Source organism: Cotesia glomerata, linkage group LG7 (assembly GCF_020080835.1).
Source record: "Cotesia glomerata isolate CgM1 linkage group LG7, MPM_Cglom_v2.3, whole genome shotgun sequence".
Taxonomy (NCBI): Eukaryota; Metazoa; Arthropoda; class Insecta; order Hymenoptera; family Braconidae; genus Cotesia; species Cotesia glomerata.
Window position 1 is genome coordinate 7,357,717 of NC_058164.1, and position 17,168 is coordinate 7,374,884.

The window sequence follows — 17,168 nt, forward strand, 5'->3', positions numbered from 1 at the left end:
AATTAAATATTAACTTTTTTTTTATTATTTATCTTTAATTATTAAGCACAAAAAGTTTAATTATAAAAATTGTGTTACATAAAATATTATCAACACCGGAAAATTTATAACACCGATTTAACACCAAGAAAAAATATTTACACCGCGACCGGTGTTACTGCTACACCGATTTCGGTGTTGAATTTAACACCGGAATTTTTAACACCGTCCACCGCATGGACTCACACCGGTTTTTTTTTACAGTGTACGATTGCGTCTTTAAATACCACACGGTGTAGTAAAAAAATTTTAAGATGGCATTAATGTTTTTTTCTCCACTGAATTTACTTCAAGATGTAGTCAATCGTACTTACAATGTAGTATTATATCGTTTACGACAAAAATAGTATGAATACAAGTAAATATAAATTTGTGTAGTAACAAGAACAACAGAAGTTGTTTATTATACACCAATCAGAAGTTATCGTACTATATATTTAAACTTTATCATGGTAGTAAATAGGAGTACTGCTGGGGCTGAATACTCGAAGTGTCACTTATGCTGGTACATATGTTGATGCGATAACCTCAAATTGTACTTAAAATTTAACTAGTCTAGTGTTGTTAACGTTTACACCGCTTTTTTGTGTACATAACAATGAAAAGTAAAAATGAATGTAAATTTTCACGGTGCAGTATATTCTAACTGTGCTTATAGTTGCTTATAGTATGATAGTAATAATATTGTTTAGAATATATAATGCATGCATGAAGGGTGTGCAGTGGATATTGGGTAGCGTGGAGACTAGCATACTGAATACTGCATTTTCCTCACAATTTATATCCATTATTTCCTGAATACCGGGAGAAAGCATTAATACGGATGTACAATGGAAAACAATAAGCGGTGTACAGGGATACCACAATGCACTTTAACTTTACCTTCTGGCCCTTTCCCTTCTATATCCCCGATTTTCTCGGACCAATGCCGCCTACCGCCTTATTACCATTGTTGTTGTTAAATAATTTAAGTACTTTATATACAAAACATTTAATCTATTGTTGACGAAGAGAACTTTCATAGCAGAGGTCTCAGTCTTTTGTTATTGACTCGACAAAGAGAAGTTTGTTTGATCTTTGACTGAAAAATCCAAGAGAAGAGGAGCTGAAAAAGAGTTGGGAACAAGTTTAGATACAGAAGAAGAGGGAAAAAGAGATGAAAATTAAAGTTTATCCAAAGTTTTATTTATCCTCAGATGTATCGGTGAGTTATGTGGCGCAGCTGGACATCGTGAAATCGGGGATGCTGGCGCTGGAAAATGACGCACTGGTGAGCTTGTCGGGAATCGAGGCGCTCGGGCTCATGAGCAATCGTCTGGCCACCGTCGGGGAGAAGTCTCTCGTGTGAGTGTTTGCACTACTTGCTCATATGTATGTAATACTGTTTTAGGAGCTACGCTATAGTAATAGTATTATATGGAGTATGGAGAATGGAGTTCTACTACTTCGACCTTTACTCTTTACTTGCCTCTCCAATCTTCATCGATTTGGGTTATATGTATATGTATAGAGTTACTGCACTTGTACTTTTATTTCATTTTTTTGCTTCCCCTTTTTTTTTATTTTAGAGTTTTGTTGATCGCGACCCGGTGTATTTTACGCCCACGGAAATTGTCTTTCATCGATTACCTGGGCTCTCGGTCTCACTCGATCTTTATTTTTCATTCTAATTTTTTACCTTTTGTTTATTTTATTATAATTTATTTTTTTACCTGGGATTGAACTTTTTATTAGTCGTATACTTTTTTTTTTATTTTGTTATCGGGTCGTTTTTTTTATTCTCAGGTAAATTAACGTTTATTCAATAGAAATTCTGTCAATGATTTCGTATAGCAGCGTTGTGAATAAAGTGTCGAAATATCAATTTTCTTTACAAAAAAAAAAAAATTACAATAAATTAACATGTGTATATTACCGAGGGTGATTTAAAAAATAAATTTTTTTACTCAGAAACAAGCTCTAAAGTTATGTATAGGCATAAAAATGAGCCTGAAAAAGGCGACGCGCAAAATTTTAATATTAATATTAAGCTTATCTTCTAACAGCTCACTTTTATACTTAAACGGAACTTTTGAGCTTGTTTCCGAGAAAAGAAAATTTTTTTTTTTTTAATCACCCTTTTACCATTATCACTTACATGAGTGATATTGGAATCCAAACATCGTAATAATTTTTTTTTTATGAAAAGAAAATTTATTCATAAGATATATCGGCTGTCCGTATCATCTCAATAACTCTCTAATCTCCTACCTTTTGATATATGTGATCTATTATCAACTAATTTGATATAAAATTTATTTTACCACACTCTGAGGCTTATATTCCTTGAAAAAAAATTACTCATATCTTAGCAAAAATAATCATTGAAACTAGGTTAATAATATTCACATATAAAGCCGTGACAAATATTAACAATTTATAAAATATTAATTTTTATGTTAAGCAATAGTAATTCTGTAATAAATCAGCATTATTTACTTTATTCTATAATACATGTTACTGATCTAATTTTATACATTATTAATTACCATTAAATATATATATGATACCTGAAAAAAAAAATTCCATGTCAACAAAATGGCATTAATTCCATAAAAAGTTATTCATTTAAATTTGATTTTTTGATTAATTAATTAATAACTAATTGTTCATTGAAATAATTTTAAATTAAGGAATTCAAGTATCCGATGACGATGTCGATATTTATTTTTTTCTATGATATTTTATGTTTCAATAAATAAAATACTGTCAATATTTTTATAATTAGTCATATTGATTCGTGATGTTTACAAAAAATATAACACTCCAGCGTATAAAGTAGTAATATAGTTTTAAGTAATAATATTATCAAGTAAAACTTATATTATTGAAATAACTGTTTGAAACTTCAATTTTTTCAATTTTCTAGTGGAAGCACTAGCGTGTTACTATTTCAAAGTAAAACAGTTTCCATTTTCTTTTTTCCGTGCAAATAAAAAAAATTACTACGAACACATTCGTACCTGACAATTTTATTTTTAAAAGTTTTTCGCTCTAAACTAAAAATAACCGTTAAAAAAAAATTCCTTTGAGCCGAAATTATGACTCCGATCAACGAAGGTAAAATATCTGACCGATTTACAATTTAACAGGATTACTCGGCTTACAAACAAAAAATCCGCTTAAATTTTTTAGCTGAATCGTGACCTAAATTCACCAAAAAAAAAAAAAAAAACGTCATTTAAAAAGTGCTAATAAGTCGTTGATAAAAAAAAATAATAAACGACTCTAAATTCAATATAATAAATTTCAATTCTGCTCGAAAGCTAAAGATCAAATCTCGAATCCATACCCACGTAAACGTAAAATTTCAAAGCTGAGCAGCCTTTTTTTTTATCAGTATTTATTAGCTTCACAAATATCGCCTCAAATCGAAAGTTATTGGAAAAAATTCAATACGGCGGTTTTTAATTTTAAAATATTTCTTTGCTTGACCATTGCAGCGAAGTATCGAGCAGTTTACGATCACTGGATCTGAGCTATAACTCCCTGGAAGAAATGCCGTTCAAAGCACTTCGAGGATTGAAAAAGTTGAATTGGCTCAACATGCACAGGTAAGAAAGAAGGAGTAAAAGAAATGAGTTGAGTGTAGTCGTATACCAAAAAAAGAAAAATCTTAAAGTAAAAGTATAAGAAGACGACAAAGTCACACAAAAAAGATCGTAAAGTCCAGAAGTAGAAGTTAGATTTGACTGTTGTCACGCTCTTACCCTAAATCGATCTTACGTCAGTACACGATTAATAGTTTCTACGGGCGAACAATATTCAACTCTTCTGTTTGTTTAATAATTTATTATTTTTCAAAATTATTCAACTGAAATTCTTATCTGCCAGAAAAAGAAAAAAGACTTAGAATAAGAAGAAGAAGAAGAAGAAGAAGAAGAACTCGAAGAAATCTTATTATTCATGAACGTAACGAGTAGTAAACAAAAAGTTTTAGTAAACGAATATCAATTATAAAAATTCTTATTGAAATTCAATATTATTTAGGTTTTGTTTTATTTGCTCCGTATCGTTACACCGACAACTACCTGATCTACAATGTATATAATACATAATTATTATAAATCGGTAAATATATTTTATATTTATATATTTTGCTGGGCATCATAGATATACATTATAGATTTTTTCAACCACTGCACAGCTTTTTTCAGACACCCGATACGCGGATTAAAAAGTATTCGATACGTTAATTGCCCGCGGGTTATATTTGCCACGGTCATACCATTCTATTTCTCGTTTCCGAGCATCATATTTAGTTACATATACATTTATAAAATGAAATAAACCCTCTATTATCTATAAATTTTTTTTTTTAAATAATCCTCCCCGAATCGCTCAATAGATACATAAAAAAAATATTCAATAACCATTTATTAATCTATCGAAAAAAAAAATTCACTTTTAATTGATTTTATCATTTATTATCATACTAAACTTTTATCTCCCGGAAAATGCTGTTACGAAAATCAAATAAAAGATAACTGATTTAATTATTGAATCTAGCCGTCAGTGGTGGATTCAGGGAGTGACTTTCGCAAAAAAAATTCGGTTTGTTTAATTATTTTTAATTGATATTCATCGCTGTCGGTTTCTTAATTTTGAGATGGAAAATTTTTCTGGTTTAATTAAAGGGGTTTTTTAAATATTGAAATTTTTTTAATTACAAATTTGAGAGGATGAACAATTGACAATAACGTATAGATAATGTTTGTTCAACATTTAAAATTTGATCTGTATTACTAAAAATGTTTTCTTCATTATCATACTTTCGTTATAAACTTCTCGGTAATTATTAAAATTACAAAAAATAATGTTTTGTAAACATTAATAAAAAAAAGTCAATCTTATTAGTATTTAATGAATTAAATTGTTTTATTTTTACAAAGAAAAAAAAAGCTGGTTAAAGATCACAATTATAAATAAAAAAAAAGTCTTCATTTTCTCCTAATTAAAGGGATGCGTTGAATATATTTAAATTTATATAATGAGGCGTTTTGTAACTACAAGATGAGCTTACATGAATTTATGAAAATTTTAAGCTAAAAAAAAATTTATATTTCACACATAAAACTTTTTTTGCCTGCTACTTTGAACTCTCGATTTTGTAGCTTTATTACAGTAAAAAAATTATAATAATTACTACGAAAAAAAATTTATCTTCATTAAAAAAATTCTTATTATAATAAACAATTAACTATTTTTAACAACGAATTGTTAAGAGATAAAAAACCTTAAAACGTTGAGGTTCGGATTTTAAACTTTAGTAATACGAATATTGATCTAATAAAAGTTTTTATACTCAATTTATAATATTATCAAAGCCACATGAATTTTTTAAAAAAAGGCATAAAATAGGTTTAACTAGTGTTTGCTTGAGTTTATTTTTATTGCGAGCATCCATATTGGCTGAAAAATGACATAAAAAGTTTAAATGTAGCAAAGTTCAAATCGAGAAGCTTGGGATTAAAAGGCAACATTTACATATCGTATAGAACCGAAAGTAAATAGATAATATATTGGAGTATTCTCAACCTACATAATTTGCAAATTTAAACGTGGTATTTTTAATTCTTAAATTTTAAACAAATATACTTCAGTGGTATTTTCTATTAAATCATTTCACCGGTACTAAAAATATATATCTCTAGTTACAACCTTATAAATAAGCTTTTAGCCAATTAATCCTGTTGATAACATTAATTTATCAATTATTAAAAGTCAATGAATTATTGTATTTACTGTCACGTAATTAATTTTTTCGTTATAAGAGTTTGTTCTGAAGCAAAAAAATTAGAACAGATAATGTTCCTTCGGTTAAATATCGGGAAAAGTATTTGTCAGTTTTTACGTAAAAGATTCATTGTCATAATGTTGAATTTATTCATTTTGCTCCAGAGCATATGTTATATAGATTCATATGAATAAAAATTGTTTGTACTCATTTCATGTATGAAAAAATATTGATATTTTATAGTTGTTAGATTTGTACATTCATTTAATATTTTCTTGTGGATATATTAGTTTTTCTCATTATTTTAATGTTAGAATTTAATCAAAAATTTTTTGAATGTCGCAAACTGATATTTTTTTGAACGAGCACATTAATCGTATACTGACACAAAAATAGCTCGATTTACTTGAACTAAGAAAATCATTTTGAACAATCTTAAATCAAGCGGAAAAATTGTTAAGTTAAGTTGTTAAATTAAATCTTCAATCAACTATCGTTACTTGTGTTACATTCTGGAAATTTCATAGTTCCCAGAAAATGTTTTGATTTAATTTTCAACTCTAGGTTTGGCCGCGCTTGATGATCTATAGATCACCTAGATCATCCTATGGGCCTGTTTTTTAACTTTCTCTCTTAAAATTGGTTTGATGAAGGGTTTTAGTAAAATTAAACACATCAAGTTCCAATAAATTAAATATATTGCCTAAACTTAATAATTTTGGGTGGAGTTAGTCTGTCTCCGGACATAATTTCGGAACCGAAGGTGTTCATCGGCTGACTCCCTGAGACTAACTGCTTTGACTTTGCATCCAGAGTACAATAGTCATCGTAATAATTAATAAACTGGGCAACGTTGCATCTCAGGTTACCTTATAGAGAAGTCGTAGGAGTTCTGTTCTCACGATGCTTAGGCTGGAGCCCGGCGACTCTCTTATCAAAGCGATTTCCGTTACTTTATTCATCACCAACGAAGCATTTATTATTCTCGAATAAATTAATTTAAATAATATTTTTAATTTAGCAACAACGTAACACTTGATTCAAAAATATTTTTCAGCCAGTAAAATAAAATTCTTTACCCAAGAACAATTTTCTTCAACTAAAAATAATTTTGTTTTCCTTTAAGAATTTCATATTTTGGATTCAAGAGGTTTTTTTTTTGAAAATAGCAAATTTGCTTAAGTAACTTAATAAAAAAAAAATAATTAATTTTTTACTTCAATTAATTCGAGCATTGTTGTCATTTTTTAATCATAGCATAGTACATAGCATAGTACACAGAAAAAAAATACTTTTACTCAATTAACAATTTCTTGGTTCAAGAATATAAATTCTTGTGACAAGAAAATTTTCTTAATAAAAATATTTTTTTTCTCAGTGTATTATGTTGAACTCGTAAATTTTTAAATAAAAAATTTCTTATCTTTATCAAAGGGTTTTATTTTCCTGTGGATTTTTTAAATGGAATATTTCCAAGCAAGAGTGAAATTTTAATAATTTCCGTGATTCAAGATTATTTTTCTTTTGAATAAAGTCAATTTTTTCCCAGCGTACCAAAAGCGAGTATAGAAAAAACTAAAAACAATTACGCGCTATAATTATTTAATGATAAAACACTTGACCACACTGTCAGGAAAAAAAAAATAAACTCGGCAACAACTTTTAAAACCGAGCTTAAAATCCCCTGAAAGGTAAAAGTTAGCAGGATTGACAGTAGGGATTTAACCCTGCCCCTTCGGTGTAAGAGCGGATTAATTAAACACACATTTATATCCATTTCGTTATTGACTTTTTCAGTAATCACTTGACAACTCTGGACGTTGATTGGGGCCACGTGTCAGAAACATTGACCAACGGATATTTCGGCGATAACAGCATAACCGAGCTTCCGCGAGTAATATCCCACTTTAAAAATTTAATATCGCTCAATTTGGACGATAATAACATAAAACAAGTGCCAGAAGAGTCGCTGCCTCGAAACATCCGTACACTAAGTTTGAACAATAATTTGATAACTCATTTCCCTCTGAGTGTTAGCAATTTAGAGTCCCTGAGCTGGTTGTATCTGCGCAGTAACTTCATTAGAATACTAGAGTTACCCTCGTCTTTTAAAAGTAACTCCCTCGAATCGATAGACCTGAGTGACAATTTAATAGAGTCTATTCAAGTTATCACGACATCTGTCATTAGTAACACCGTAAACAAAAATTCAACATCAAAAGTTATAGTTAAAGATTTTAATTTGTCAAACAATAAGCTGTCAGTAATAGCATCTGGCGTTTTCCGGTTTCTCGAAACTCGTCGGCTCCATCTGTCATCAAACAATATAAGTTACATCCATGAGGAAGCGTTTACCGGTCTCGATAATATTTTGGAGTACCTAAATTTGGATAATAACGATCTACATAATATCCCAAGTGCATTGTCGTCTCTCACGAGGATCGCTTATCTCTACCTTTCTAATAACAATATTTACAATATCACCAGTGACACTTTTGAATCATACAGTGGGTACTTACGAGTCCTGTCTTTAGCGACGAATAATTTAGCAGCAGTGCCTGTTGGAGCGTTCGCTCCTTGCAAAAGGCTCCAGCATCTAAATTTGGGTTACAACAAGATTACCCACGTATTTCCTGGGGATTTTGAGTGGGCAACCAACCTCGAGGTTCTCCTCTTACGGAACAATGCTCTGTCTAAACTAAAAGCCGACACTTTCAAGGGCGCTTACAAGCTTAAAGAACTCAGCTTGTCATTCAATCAATTGACCGAGTTAGATGACAAAGCGTTCGCTGGAACAGAAGAGACCCTGGAAATGCTCGAGCTGAGTTTCGCCTTTTCCACAGACATTTATCCAAAATCGGCGTTGTCTCCGCTAACCAATTTGCAGTGGCTGGTCCTCGACAACAACAATTTCCATTTACTAGAACCGGATGTCCTCTATCCGTTCAACCAACTCCGTTACATTAATTTGGAGTCGAATCGATTGCATTATCTCCCGGACAACCTATTTTTGCCGCAAGTTCACGGGGAATTGCGTGACATCAAAATGGGGTATAATTACCTAGAAGAGCTACCAGCTAACCCCTTCAAAAATTTAACGGAACTGAGGACGATTGATCTGACAGGAAATCGATTGAGTTATTTGTCAAGTGGGACTGTTGAAGACTGTGGGAAATTGGTGACTGTTTCGTTGGCTTACAACCGAATAACTACTATGGAGAAGGCCGCGTTTCGACGATTGTCAGCTCTCAGGTTTCTAAATTTGGAATTTAACGGTTTAACTACTCTTGATCTCGACGCTATTGTTGAATGCGGTGGATCAGTATTCTCGCTAAATGTCTCTTTCAATTCAATCTCGGTTATTAATTCCGAGTTCAGACTGATCAATCTCACGGAAATTGATCTGGGGTTCAACAACATCACTACGCTACCCAGCGACACGTTTGATGGATTGCCAAATTTGAGGACTCTCGATTTGAGGGGCAATTTTCTTACTACTCTTCATCCTGGTGAGTTTTTAAAACAATTTTTTTTGTGTTTTGTTCTTAGTTGCATGATAGTTCGTTTTTTAAAATTTTATTATTACATCTGTTTGTTACGAAAACAGATCAATTTTTGAACATAATTTAGAAGTAGATTACAAAATATTTCAACTTAAATACAAATTACATAAATAAAAAAATCATTTCAAAAATATCAATTGTCAATTTAAAAAATTTTTTTCAATTAAAAAAAAATATAAGTGAACCCTGCTTGTAAAAAATCTATACTAATAAATGGAAAGCCGGTTTTTTTGTCCAGTTATACTGCGAAAACTACTAAACCGATCGGAATAATACTTATACCATAATATGCAGCGTGTTTTGGAGAAGGTTTTAGTATATAATATGGTGGTGATTACTTATCCGGAACCTATTTTTTTTGACTTATATAATGAATTTTATTGCAACTAAATTTATTCTATTTGATTGTCATTTGTTTAAAATAACTTTTTTAGTTCTATTGGTTATGTTTATATACTAGGCAGATTTTTTCACTTATGAACCCTGCAATTTCTTTAATTGAAACTTTCAATGCTCATTACAAATTTTTTTTTTTCATATCAATTATTATTCATTCTTATAAGAAAGATAAGGGAATGTTATAATGATTGCACATTGAAAGTTACAATGAATATTAGCTAGAATAATTACATGGATAAAAGGTGCATGCCAGTTCGATAGAATTGGGAATTTGTGCAAGTCAAAACAATACTCTAATTAAATTTCAAGTCTAGATCTAAAAAGGCAATTCTACAAAGCGCTCAGCGGAGCTAGTATCTCATTAATTTACTATAATTATATTAATTAAATCCTTTAAAATTTTTCATATTCCCTAAAAAAATTGTTTTAAAGTCATTGTCTAATTTCAAATTTAAATGATTAATTTCTTGAATGTATCCACTTTCCGAAATTATATTTTTGTACTTTGTTTTATTACTTTTTCACTGTAAAAGTTGTTATGTTTTATGTCTCGGGTTTATTCAGTAAGTTTTTTATTAACCTTACACAATAGGTTTTATGACACCGTAAGTGCTGTAAAAATGTTAAAAAAAAAAAAAAATCAACACGGAAAAAGAAAAAAAAAAGGTTTTAATGAAGTGCAGGATAATCAAGTTACGAGTTGTTGTTGCTGTTTCTGGATACGAATGTACTAACATTTAACATATGCGTGTACAAATGGAATAAAGGTAGTCGAGTGTAATTTCTATTTCAAAGTGACATTTCTAAAACGTAAGGTATATTCATGTATTTATGTGCTTGCGTACATACGATACAGTATGAGTACGTATATATCTGCATATATGACTGCATATAGATAAGTTTGTATATGTGTCACAGTGTGTGTTAAAGCAACATTCAGACGCGGTGCTTTCATGCTCGGGTGCACTGAAGGCATAATCCTAGTTAAGCACTTGACTAAAGTGCCCATTAAAAATCATGATCTAAAAAGCGGTTAAATTAAACTACCTAATGATCACTCAGCTTTGAAAATAAAAATTTGATTTTAGTTGATACAACCATAACTCATTAATTGCCTAATTTCTTTTTTAATTAACTAATTTATCTCCCTTTAAAGAAATATTTGCAACCTTTTTTAAAATTAACTTCTTGAGAGCTTTTTAACCAAATTGCAGATTAAGTTTTGTTCGGTACCCGCTCCTAAAGTCTGTGAAATCCGAAAGTTTTTTTTCAGAGTGGATTATATCAAATAATAAACCATAATGTATCTTGTGGACTTTTAATCTAGTACTACAAAAAACATAACACGTTATTCATAGAGTTAACTATGAAAGTAGTATCCTTGAAAGTAGGATGAACTTTAGGTTAGGTTGTATTTACGGTTTGAGATTATCTTAAAGTAGAAGAAATTGCTGTTGTCATCTTTTGTCAGTAGTTGTAGTGTTCTACCGCAGTACACAGAGAATAAAATTTTATTTTAATAAAAAAAAAAAATTAGGAAAACGGTTGACCCTAAAGGCCATCCCTGCAACTTCACGCCAATCCTAAGCCTGAACGCTTGAAATTGCACATGACATTTTTGAGCTCTTCGAGCGCATAAATACAATTTGTGTATTATTTTGAGCTCTCCAAACTCAAAAAAATAGCTTTTGTATGCTTTTAAGCTCTTCAAGCTCAAAAGTTTGATAAAAGTTTGATAAAACACTATTTTTTGAATTTTCAAATCGCAATAACTTTTGAATGAATGAACCGATTTTCACGCGGCTGGTGGCGTTCGAAGCAGTTTTTTAAGCTTTATAAAGAATCAAGTTTAAATTGATAGACCAAGAATTTCGGAGTAATTCCAAAAAAACACTTTTTCGGTTTTTTTTCGTCAACGATAACTGACGAACAAATCAACCGATTTTGACCGGACTGGCGGCGATAGACGTGGTTTTTTGATGTTAAGAGCTGATTAGTTTTTGGAATTGATCAGTAAAGCCGTTTAAAAGTTATTCCTAAAAATCCCCATTTGAAAAAATTTTTTTTTGTAGTTTTTTTGCGATTTCTCAAAGTCTACCGGTCCAAATCGTTCCAAAGTATATACAAAATCTAAGTTCAGTCGAGCCCTTTCGAATAGCACCAACCGCGATCAAATCGGTCAAGCCGTTCAAAAGTTCATCGAGACACCATCGCGGGAATAGTCAGGGAAGCTTCCTAGGACCTTGAAACGTCGAGATTCGATGAAAACTCAATTTTCGTAAAACGGGGTGAAAACAATAACTTCCCGATTTTTGAAAATCTTCGATTTTCTTAGCGGGAAGTTAAAAATTGTACAAAAATTTTGGTTAAAAAATTTTTACATCAGTTAATATTCAATTTAGCAATTTTTATATTAATATGAAAGAAGGCTGGCAATAGTCTAGTCGGCTCGGTGCCCGCTTTTCGAAAGAGTGGGACCCGGGTTCGATCCCGGCACGCACCACTATTTTTCAGTAATTATAATTAAAAATATGTGCGTTACGTTGCCAACCTCTGAAAGTGGCAGAGATAGCCGGGCGGCACACGTCTGACTTGGGTTATCACCTATTTAAGCAACAACTTGAATGGGTGACTACTCTAGTCAGCGTTGGTTAGCGCGAGGGATCTCTGTACACTAGGAGAGGGGCCTAATGCTCCAGTGGTCGATAAAGAAGAGTTTCTTATCAATCACTGTAGACTTAGCCCAGCTCCGACTGTACTATTATGGGTTTTCTCTGTGGTTTACCCATGTTACTGTTGCAACAGCCTGAGAGGTGAGGTTCAGGGCAAATGCAGTACAGAAAGCACAAGTCGGTCCACAGCCGTAGTATAAAGCAGAGGAAGTGTTGGGTGGGACTTGCTGAGGTCCAATATAGAAGAAGAGCAAGGAAAGCGTAAATGCTAGGAGAAAAAGGGGAGATCAGCCTTGTAAAAACCGAGAAAGTTGTACAAGTAAAAAGCAATTCTATCTCTTCTATTAATATGAAAGATTGAAAATACAAATCATGTTTCAATAAATGTAATTTGAGTCAATTGAATCTTCTAAATGGGTAGAATGGATATCAATTTGTGCCGTGATATGTGATATTTTATTCAAGGATTCAATTTTATAAAATTAATAAGTTTTTCAACTTGAAACCGGATAATAATATAATTATTCCATTAATAAGCGTTTAGAAAATCGATATTGAAACATTTGAATTTTGGATTAATCGAGCTCAGTCATGCCAATTTTTCTTGTTCATAAATCCAAACAGAAAAAACTTTTTTTTTTTATTGTTGAAATAAAATAAAATGATTTCTTTGAATTTTTTATTTCGCAAAATAATTTTTTTTTTTTTATTAAATCAACATTTTTACACAAAATTATATATTAATAAAAGTAGATAGATAGATAGATTTGTTACATTGTACAGCAGTAAGAACTGCCTTTTACAATTTTTTCATCACAATTGTACTGCCTCTCTTTATTTCACTGCGTTCGAATTTCTTTCAAATTTTCACTGCGTTCAAAGTTTCTGCCTTTCAAATTTCGCACCTAGATATCGCAACCTGCTCTTTCCACTTTTTATAATCTCTGCGTATCTCTTGCGGCTGTGGGCCGACTTGTTCTCCCTGTACTGTATTTACCCTATTCCTCACCTCTTTCGAATGGCTATTGGAATAGTGGCGATGGGGAAACCACAGAGAAAACCCATGCCAGTACAACTCGGCTACCGGAGCGACCCCCGACGGTTGGTTTGGAACTATTCAAATAACCGTCGGGGCTCGAACCCTCGCCTCACGGCATGATGTACGAACGAATTAACGATATAATGACTTAACCCGCTCGGCCATCCTGCCGTTCCTTATATTAATAAAAGTATAAAATAACATTATAACACTTAATTAAGCTTTTGTGAGTTTTATGTATTATTTACACATATTTCTATTAAATAAATAGTATTTTCAATCATACAGAAAAATGAATGCAAATGCTTATAAAGGACGTGAGAACATAACTAAGCATTTTAATATGATTAAACATTTTTTTTTGTGAATTGAAGATGCATGAGATTTTTAAAATGTGTAATCGAAGTATTCGAATTTTTTAAAGATTATTTTTGGCCAAAATTATGAGTAAATATATAAATGTAAAAAAACGACGCTGCACTCATTGAGCGAGTGTTGAAGAGTTTTAAAAATACTGACTATTTGTGAATCTCAATTTCAATTCATAGAATCGAATTACCATAGTGTATTTAAACATTAATATTTCAATTTTTATAATGATCAGAGAGTAAAAATAGCAGACGGAAGTGAAATTGACATGGATAAAAATGCACATTTTAGGTAATTATCTCTAATAATCGGACGACGAATGACATTTCTTGCAAAGTTAATTCGAGAAGTCTAAAAAAAAATCGAACGAAATGATATCCGTCACTCTACTCTGCATAAAATTCGTTAATTTTATGCTTAAAAAAGATTAGATATATATTTTAAATTTGACTTTGGGAGCAACCACCTCTAATTTTTTCAGAGTTGTAAAAGTTAATTCCATTTGAAATAGTCTTGCCATGTATAAAATATGTTATCAATCATTTATATTGGATAAAGTAAAATAAGATGATTACTATTCCAGGCACATTTGCATTGGAACATCTGGAGACACTAAACCTTCAAGACAATCGACTGTCGACATTAAGAAAGCAGACGTTCCACGGGACATCATTTTTACAGGAATTGGATCTGAGCCGAAATTCACTGTCGCAATTATCTACGGAGCAATTTCGTAATCTACGTAATCTACGTATTCTGAATTTATCAGGGAATCACATAAGATCGTTATCCCGTGACGTGTTCGAGGGTACACGTATCGAGACACTGGATTTGAGCTCTAATAGAATCAGTATCGTGCCTTCCGCAGCATTCCTAGAAGTGGGTTACACACTGCGCGACTTAAATTTAGCTGAAAATTTAATAGAACACTTAGATTCATCTGCATTCCCAGTTTCTCAGCTTATTAACTTAAATCTCGCGGATAATCGTCTGACAATATTGCCCGACAATTCCTTTGTCGCGCTCAACGGACTCCTGAGTCTTAATCTCTCGAAAAATTACATCCAGGCTAACTTCAAAGAGCTGTTTCATTATCTACCAGATTTGAAGCGGCTGTACATGGCTAATTGCGGTCTGAAAATAGTTCCTGTCTTACCACTGAGCAATCTCAATATTCTCGACCTGTCATTCAATGCTATTCAAGTTCTTGACCAGGCCAATGTACAGTATCTGACCTCCCTCAAGGAATTGAGCCTCGTTAACAACTCCCTGAATGCCGTCCCAGACGTCAGACTAAGGATTCTACGACACCTAGATCTATCGGACAACCCCATTGAGGTCAGTACCAAATCACGCTTGTCTATTTACATCAATCTATTATTAGTTCGTTATCTAATTAAATAGACACTCTTACATGTGTTTATCTGATTTATTAGAATACTTAGAAAATAAATTGTCCACTTCATAGAAAATAAATAAGTATTGCTACTTTTAAAAATACACCGTAAATTTTTGGTATTAATGCGTTTACCATAAATTTACTGTTATAATTCTGAAATAAAACGGTATTTCTGTGGTCATTTTGGCCAGTTTTTTTACTATAGTTATACAGCATTTCTACCGTACTTTTGCTGCTAAGTTCAGAAATAATACTATAAAATTACTGTAAAACTCTAGAACTTTTACCGTAAAAAATCTATGTATTAACTATAATATAATTATAATTTTACAATAATAAAATCGTATTTCTACGGTAAAAATACCAAAGATATACTGTACTTTTGCCGCGTTTATACTGATATAATTAAAGATATAATGCTTTCTACCGTAAGATGGACGGTTGTGTTTATTACTCGGTGAGTCTTATTAGGTGACTGAGTAAATCGATACGGATAGTGTCTCTGATAGCTCAACTTGTAGAGCCTTCGGTGCGTAACTAAATGATCTGGGTTCGAATCCCGGTCTAGACTAAAAAAATTTTTAACAATAATAATCGAGAAATTAATTTATCAACCTCTTAAAAATTATTCATGATAATTTATAATATTATAAAAAAAAATTTAAGCTATTGAAAAATAGTAGTAAAGCAACATATTTTTGGTATTTTGCCGGTAATAGAAAGTAGGGATCTTTTTTTCCGGTTTTTTGCTGCAATAGTGCCACAGATGTACAGTAAATATACGGTATATTTACGGTTTAAATGCTGTAAATATACCGTAATTTTTCTATTGTATTGCCATAAATATTCTGAATTTATTTCGTAATTTTTTTGTAATAATTCGACAAAAAAACTGGCTAAAATAACTGAAGCATTACAGTAAAAATACAGCATTTATATCGTATAAATACCGAATCTTTACGGAATTTCCAAAACCGTGAGAGTGAATATTTATTAAAAATTGTAAAGTAAGGTAAAAGACCCAGTTATTGATACTGGCATAGTTATTGATACTTACAATTTCATTTTAATTAAAAAAAACAAATCAACCCTAATAAATTAATAAATATAATTTTTAAATTATAAATTTTAAGAAAATCGGTTTTTTGAGAACATGTAATTTTTTTAATCAGAATAAAATTGCAAGTGTCAAACAACTAAGCCAGTATCAATAACTGGGTCTTTTATCTTAGTTACTTTAATTATATTTAACGTTAAATTATAAAGGTTGAATGTAGATGAAAAATACAATTAATAGTTAATAATATTAAGTTTTATTATCTTAAAATTTTTTTTTAATTTTTCATCTAGTGTTTTGTCTATAAATATAACGATTCAAAATTTTTAAAAGTGAGCCTAAATTTAAGTCTGAGTATTTTCTATACACTATAAAAATTTTTATCATATCTAATAATGTGGACAGTGAAGAAAAATTCTTTTTTATATAGAGAACAAATTTTCTTGACTCAATAAAATATTTAGGAACACTAAAATTTTCCTGATTGAAGTAAAATTTATTTGTCTTAAGAAAATTTCTTCTTGCTCCAAAAAAGTTTTTTCTGTGTAGTTAAATAATAATAATAACAAAATACAGATGAAAAAGTATTTAACAAATTACGATCTAATAGTAAAAAAATAACACTAAAAATGATTAACGACTTACTGCAGTAAATATGATGAACATCAATAATTCAACTAGAAATATATTACCAACACAATAAATTGAAATATGATTTGTGTGCATAATCCTCTACTATTCACGATTAAAAAGATAAATCCCAAAAAATCGACAATTAAACAATACAATAATTTTAATTGAAATAAGTGAGATAGAAAATTTTCACCGGTATTTAAAGGATCATCTGGACTGTTA

At 30.9% G+C, this 17,168-nt stretch overlaps 1 protein-coding gene across 3 annotated transcripts in view; it reads left to right on the forward strand.

Moving 5' to 3' along the window:
* The window catches only part of LOC123269840 (chaoptin), a 42,444-nt gene that overhangs the window by 9,344 nt on the left and 15,932 nt on the right, over positions 1-17,168 (forward strand). For all 3 annotated transcript variants that reach the window (XM_044735710.1, XM_044735711.1, XM_044735713.1), the window contains exons 3-6: positions 1,236-1,383; positions 3,522-3,632; positions 7,613-9,324; positions 14,441-15,195. In XM_044735710.1, coding sequence (XP_044591645.1) covers positions 1,236-1,383; positions 3,522-3,632; positions 7,613-9,324; positions 14,441-15,195 — 2,726 coding nt within the window. The remainder of the gene's footprint in view (positions 1-1,235; positions 1,384-3,521; positions 3,633-7,612; positions 9,325-14,440; positions 15,196-17,168) is intronic.